At 34.4% G+C, this 7,508-nt stretch overlaps 1 protein-coding gene across 1 annotated transcript in view; it reads right to left on the bottom strand.

Moving 5' to 3' along the window:
* LOC143227006 (uncharacterized) overlaps positions 1–7,508 on the bottom strand; it is an 80,720-nt gene continuing 73,212 nt past the window's right edge. The window contains exons 2-3 of the mRNA XM_076458553.1: positions 5,012–5,421; positions 1–2,292 (exon numbers count right to left, since the gene is read on the bottom strand). Of these exons, the coding sequence (XP_076314668.1) occupies positions 2,000–2,292; positions 5,012–5,421 (703 nt within the window). The 3' untranslated portion in view covers positions 1–1,999. The remainder of the gene's footprint in view (positions 2,293–5,011; positions 5,422–7,508) is intronic.

Genomic DNA, 7,508 nt, shown 5'->3' with positions numbered 1-7,508 from the left:
TAACACTCGAACATTGATTGTTTTATTGAATAATACGACTACACTTTAGTTGCAATGCAACTAGACAAATTTATTAACGTTTCAAGATCTTAAGTTATCTCGGATACCAAATGAATAAACAAATTTCTAAAGACTTTATAACAACCCAATTCTTCAAGACTATCAAGAAGTTAAACATGAATACTGTGTCCCCTACAACAAACTGTCCCTTTTGATTGTTTTTTTCAATATTTAATACTTAGCGATTTAAATTTATTCTTGTTAAGCGCCTACTCGACTGTTTATTTACAACATGGTTCATTCCTTCTAAAAAGCAAAGTTTAATACCTTTATTAAACGAAGTTTTGTTCAAACTCTAAAATTGCTTAGTAAAAATTTTGAATGTGAAATGCTTGCAAAACTGCGATCTTTTTTTTTTGTAGAATAGTTTAGGATTTGCAAACGAAAATTCTCAGTTTCATAGAAAAAATATTTATTTGATTTTTCAGATTTCATAAAAAAGAAAATCAGAAAACTTCCTAATTACAATATAAAGATACTTAAGGTGCTTTAAAATTTTCCACGACTAAAATTCATAAAAAAGAAGGAAAAAACACTTTAAGTTTAATGAATTATTTTTCATAAAAATAATTAACCTTTCTGCCTAGTATTTTCCCTTAGTTTTATCAGTTTTTATTATTTCGATAGAAAAAAATAACGAAACATTTGATTTTACACTCTTTTGATTACTTTAGATAAAGCAAGCTTTATCTGCACTTATGATTACACATATTGACGCCCCAGGTGGCGCAGTGATAAATCTAAAGCCTTATAGCACTAAAACTTAGGTTTTGATACCCGCGAAGAGAGTAAAAATAGCCCATTATGTTGCTTTGTGTTAAACAAAAAAAGAACAACAAACAAAAACGTATAGTAACTGAAATATTCTTTGTAACATATTTCTCGTTTTTTGTGTGTGTTCTTTTCAATTTTACGTAAATTTAGCATTTCTATCTATATGACTGTTGGTAAAATATAAATCAACTAATGTTACTTTACTAGGTTTCTTTCTGGTGTGAATTACCAAAGCGAACATGAAATGCCTCAGGCACATAGGAAGAAAATACTTTTGTGTTTCCCTTTGCACATGAATGCTTGAAACGTGTTCGAACGCAGTTTGGCAAGTGTTAACTAATCATTTTTTTTCTTCAAAAAAAAAAGAAATCAATTATCACCATAGGACATAACTTCACGTACTATTTTAATACCGCGGAGTAATATCTAACTTACGTGTTTGTTCGAAGGTTATTTAAAAGGCTGCAGAATACTCTTTTTATTTCCTCGTAACAACTACATCATGCAAATTAAATCGACACCACGAAATATTCCAGTATAATGTTACCATAAGACGTTTAGTTTAAGGCTCTGTATTAACAGTTTATTAATTTAAAAGCATATAAATGATTTAAACCAACACCATTGGTTAAAGTTCAAGCTAAAACACTGTGTAATCTATGTATACCTATACAGAGATGTATTTATATCTAACGAAAGAGGCGTATGTATATCTATATATATATAAAAATTTCTACACACATATACTAAGTAAACTTGTTATCTGGGCTGGAGAAAATGACCGAGCGCATGACCTGAGCTGTAAACACACGAGTTCGTGGCTTCAAGCTGTGGTCTGCTGTCTGGCACAAACAGTGGTGGCTCCCCCTGGGAACCAGGAACTACATGACTAAACATAGGGCAGCTCTGTACTCCCAGCAATGCTGATGGAGCTGTGAAGGCTTTACTACAGTGAGAAAAGCTGTCTGATTCCATGAAGCCTGTAGAACCTGACCGTCGAATGGAATAGTCCGTGCTATAATTGGGGTCCGATACAGTTCCAGGGGCGGGTTGACAACTCCTCGATCCCCCGCTAGACTTTCTTCTTTGCAGCTTGGGGTCACGATTAAGCCCTCGCTCACCACGTGATGGTCGTCACGAGATACATGCGCACTAGATAAGCAGCTCACCCGAAGACGATCCTGGGAGAATTGATCGGAAGTAAACCGACCCCACGGCGGGTAGGTGACGCTCCAGCCCCGTGCATAGTCAGGTTTCCATGTGGGATATGGGGATACTGAGGGGTTCCAGCTAAGCCCAGGTGAACGTAAGGGTCAACTGCTCCGTGAGGTCCTACTGTCGGAATTTGGTTTGATGGAGATTCCTCTATCCTTGCGTACTTGCACTGAGATTCCCTCGGTGCTATTCCTAACGGATTACCTGTGCCTGAGTGGAAGCTAACCGCTTCGTGCGTGGAACCTTGGGAAAATATAAAGCAATATTAGACATCTGTATATTTTAAAATAAGTTACAGTTCGGATACTTTGTTTTTTAGCGTTTTGTAGATTGTTTATATTGCGAAAATTATACGCTTATTGTCTCGTGTCTTTTTGTTTTCATAATGATTCGATCTGTAAGGATACTGATGATGAAAATATATATTATGATTACACAGGTACACAAGTGAATTTTAGTCGCGGCATAACGGCTCTTAGTTGTTTTGTTTTTTTCAGGTACAAACGTTTAGCTCATAGCTCAATCTTTATATTGATTCGAAATCCAATTACAGGCGTGGCTATTGATGATTCTCTCTCGATAGAGAAACAGCAATACATGCTGAGCCCTAGATACTTTTACAACTGGTTAACAGTATATTTAGTACAGTTTCACACACAAACACCAGTAGTTTCTTTGTTTTAGAGCAAAGCCACACTGAGGGTATGTTGTGTCCACCACGGGGAATAGAACCCCTAGGGACTTTAACCGATGGTTAATGAAGGTATTGGAGGTAGTACTTATTGCGCTTATCGAAAACTAGGATGGATTGAAAAACACTGACAATACATGAACTGCAAATCCTGCTAACTAATCTGAGTAATTTTGTAATTTAAGTCTTTCGTGGCTTAAGTTTCGGTTTACTCGAGTGGTATACAAGCGTAAAGAGTCTATAGATTTTGGACTTAAAGTAAAGCAGAAATTACTGCCGGAATTTATAATCCAATATTGGAAAAGGTTGACAGACAATGGGCCTAAAACGAAGCAGAAATTCATGTCGAAGCTTATAATTTAACGTTTGGTTCTTTCGGGTTTAGAAATTTCATAAAAGTTTCACTTTATTATGTATATGGCGAGCAAAAAAAACAAACAATAAAACATGAACTGTTTTAAAACCTCTGCTTTTCTTCAGCGACAAAAACGAGCCCTAAGAAACCGCATCATTATGCAAAATAACTTTCTTCTGTGTCGTTAGGCTTAGATCACAACTCACGAGATGTCAGTGCAGCTTTCTTCACGTTGTCACATTAGGGTTTTAGGGGTCAGAATAATAAATTGAAAGCTGTAAGAGATTTACCACATGCGTGGCAATATCCTTTTCGCGATAAAAAATAATAATTTTTCTTTTCCTTTTTTTTTAATTAGGGGAACCACAAAAAAGGAAAACAATTAGAAGTAGGAATTCTGAAATCCTTAAAGTAAAATTCCCTATAGGAGATACATATGTATGTTTACAAGGCTTGAACCGTATTACATATCTTATCTTTGTAATGAAGTGCATACATATATCTTTACTGGTTCTCTGGGTTTTTTTAAATGATTATTTTAGTATAAATTACAAGAACAAGAAAAAATATCGTAAACCAATATTTAACGAACAAGCGATCGTTGAGTTTGGTGTTCAGATCATAGTGAAAAACACTTACGTCTGTTTTATTCGTAAAATAATAATTTACATTTTTTTTGGTACAAATGTTTAAATAACATCGAAGATTAAAACAGACGTGTAGAGTGTACATCACACAAAAGTTTGTAGCAAAGTTCTCATATGCCAGTGCTGCTCATCCCGGATTTAGGTCTAGCTCAGTCAGGGATAAAAATTATAAACTCAGTCGTGTTTTGTAGTTACCAAGTTCGAATTCAGGACCAGCTCCATCGTCTATATGGTTTCTAAGTCCGAATTTAGGTTTACTTCTATCGTATTTTACGGCTGCTCAGGCCAGATTTAGGACTATTTCAAGAGTGTTTTAAAGTTAGTCAGTCCGGATTTAGGACTATTTCAACAGCGTTTTAAAGTGAGTCAGTCCGGACTTAGGGCTAGTTCAATAGTGTTTATTAGTCAGTCCGGATTCAGGTATATTTCAACAGTGTTTTAAAGTTAATCAGTCCAGATTTAGGACTATTTCAACAGCGTTTTAAAGTGAGTCAGTCCAGATTTAGGGCTAGTTCAATAGTGTTTATTAGTCAGTCCGGATTCAGGGCTATTTCAACAGTGTTTTAAAGTGAGTCTGAATTTAGGGCTATTTCAACAGTATTCTAAAATTAATCAGTCCAGAGTTAGGACTATTTCAACAGCGTTTTAAAGTGAGTCAGTCCGGATTTAGGGCTAGTTCAATAGTGTTTATTAGTCAGTCCGGATTCACGGCTATTTCAACAGTGTTTTAAAGTGAGTCTGGATTTAGGGCTATTTCAACAGTATTCTAAAGTTAATTAGTCCAGATTTAGGACTATTTCAACAGTGTTTTAAAGCGAGTCAGTCAGTATTTAGGGCCAGATTAATTGAATTTTCTAAGTCGCTTAGTTCAAATTTAGGTCTAATACAACGGCACTTTAAACAAAATTAAATCGGAATCACCTAACGTATACTCCCATCAGTGTGAATCTGTATAATCAGGCGTGTGTCCGTTGAAATGTGGATAAAATGATAAATTTGTTAACAGTTTCAGCAGCCTCCATATTCAGCCCACGCTGATATTTTTGTCCTGTTCACTGAGTCTGCTACATGGTCATTGAGAGTTGATACTGTATGCCCTTTAGACAGTTACAGAATGTGTGGTCGTTAGTGCACAATTACGTCTGTTCTACGTCATCTTTACACGTCACAAAGTAAACGAAATCAAAATGTTGTATTGTAGAACAACAAAATTGGTTCTAATAATTCTGTCATGAGCTTTAGATAAACAAAACGTACATATTTCAGTACCTCTGTTTGATTGGAGTATGATCCCATCCGTGGTTAGTGGGTTTATGTCTTCTCTAGTTCTATGGTGAAGGATTCTGGCGCCATGATAGGGTGTCGTAGGAGGTGTTGGTGGGCTTTGGTGTGTAGGATAAGCGGCACTGCGACTGGTGTAGAGGGCGCTGTATGACCTATTGTCACTTTCTGAAGTGTCTGATCCAATGTTACTCCGATGATTAACAGAAGAGGTTATAGCTTTTATGGGTAAATGGGGTGGTTCTGAAACAGATGTTGAAGAGGTGGCGAATGTTGAACATTTTGGAGGTTTCCTTCGTCTTGGTTGGTATTTATAGTCGGGATGGTCTTTTTTATGTTTACATCGAAGTCTTTCAGCTTCATCGATAAAGGGTTTCTTTTCATCGTCACCCAGAACCCTGAAAGTAGTAATATATATATATATATATAAAGTAAAGTAATGGTAGTGTCTTTTGTTACAAGGTTTCTTGACATCGTCACCCAGAACCCTGAAAGTAGTAATATATATATATATATATAAAGTAAATTAATGGTAGTGTCTTTTGTTACAAGGTTTCTTGACATCGTCACCCAGAACCCTGAAAGTAGTAATATATATATATATATATAAAGTAAAGTAATGGTAATGTCTTTCGTTACAAGGTTTCTTGACATCGTCACCCAGAACCCTGAAAGTAGTAATATATATATATATATATAAAGTAAAGTAATGGTAGTGTCTTTCGTTACAAGGTTTCTTGACATCGTCACCCAGAACCCTGAAAGTAGTAATATATATATATATAAAGTAAATTAATGGTAGTGTCTATCGTTACAAGGTTTCTTGACATCGTCACCAAGAACCCTGAAAGTAGTAATATATATATATATATATAAAGTAAAGTAATGGTAGTGTCTTTTGTTACAAGGTTTCTTGACATCGTCACCCAGAACCCTGAAAGTAGTAATATATATATATATATATATAAAGTAATGGTAATGTCTTTCGTTACAAGGTTTCTTGACATCGTCACCCAGAACCCTGAAAGTAGTAATATATATATATATAAAGTAAAGTAATGGTAATGTCTTTTGTTACAAGGTTTCTTGACATCGTCACCCAGAACCCTGAAAGTAGTAATATATATATATATATATAAAGTAAAGTAATGGTAATGTCTTTCGTTACAAGGTTTCTTGACATCGTCACCCAGAACCCTGAAAGTAGTAATATATATATATATATATAAAGTAAAGTAATGGTAGTGTCTTTCGTTACAAGGTTTCTTGACATCGTCACCCAGAACCCTGAAAGTAGTAATATATATATATATAAAGTAAATTAATGGTAGTGTCTATCGTTACAAGGTTTCTTGACATCGTCACCCAGAACCCTGAAAGTAGTAATATATATATATATATATAAAGTAAAGTAATGGTAATGTCTTTCGTTACAAGGTTTCTTGACATCGTCACCCAGAACCCTGAAAGTAGTAATATATATATATATATATATAAAGTAAAGTAATGGTAGTGTCTTTCGTTACAAGGTTTCTTGACATCGTCACCCAGAACCCTGAAAGTAGTAATATATATATATATAAAGTAAATTAATGGTAGTGTCTTTCGTTACAAGGTTTCTTGACATCGTCACCCAGAACCCTGAAAGTAGTAATATATATATATATATATAAAGTAAAGTAATGGTAGTGTCTTTTGTTACAAGGTTTCTTGACATCGTCACCCAGAACCCTGAAAGTAGTAATATATATATATATATATAAAAGTAAATTAATGGTAGTGTCTTTCGTTACAAGGTTTCTTGACATCGTCACCCAGAACCCTGAAAGTAGTAATATATATATATATATATAAAGTAAAGTAATGGTAGTGTCTTTTGTTACAAGGTTTCTTGACATCGTCACCCAGAACCCTGAAAGTAGTAATATATATATATATATATATAAAGTAAAGTAATGGTAATGTCTTTCGTTACAAGGTTTCTTGACATCGTCACCCAGAACCCTGAAAGTAGTAATATATATATATATATATAAAGTAAAGTAATGGTAGTGTCTTTTGTTACAAGGTTTCTTGACATCGTCACCCAGAACCCTGAAAATAGTAATGTATATATATATATATAAAGTAAAGTAATGGTAGTGTCTTTTGTTACAAGGTTTCTTGACATCGTCACCCAGAACCCTGAAAGTAGTAATATATATATATAAAGTAAAGTAATGGTAGTGTCTTTCGTTACAAGGTTTCTTGACATCGTCACCCAGAACCCTGAAAGTAGTAATATATATATATATATATAAAGTAAAGTAATGGTAGTGTCTTTTGTTACAAGGTTTCTTGACATCGTCACCCAGAACCCTGAAAGTAGTAATATATATATATATATATAAAGTAAAGTAATGGTAGTGTCTTTTGTTACAAGGTTTCTTGACATCGTCACCCAGAACCCTGAAAGTAGTAATATATATATATATATATATAAAGT

Source organism: Tachypleus tridentatus, chromosome 9 (assembly GCF_004210375.1).
Source record: "Tachypleus tridentatus isolate NWPU-2018 chromosome 9, ASM421037v1, whole genome shotgun sequence".
In the NCBI taxonomy this organism is placed as follows: Eukaryota; Metazoa; Arthropoda; class Merostomata; order Xiphosura; family Limulidae; genus Tachypleus; species Tachypleus tridentatus.
The sequence above is the reverse complement of the archived record's forward strand: the minus strand, read 5'-3'. Positions and strand labels throughout refer to the sequence as shown.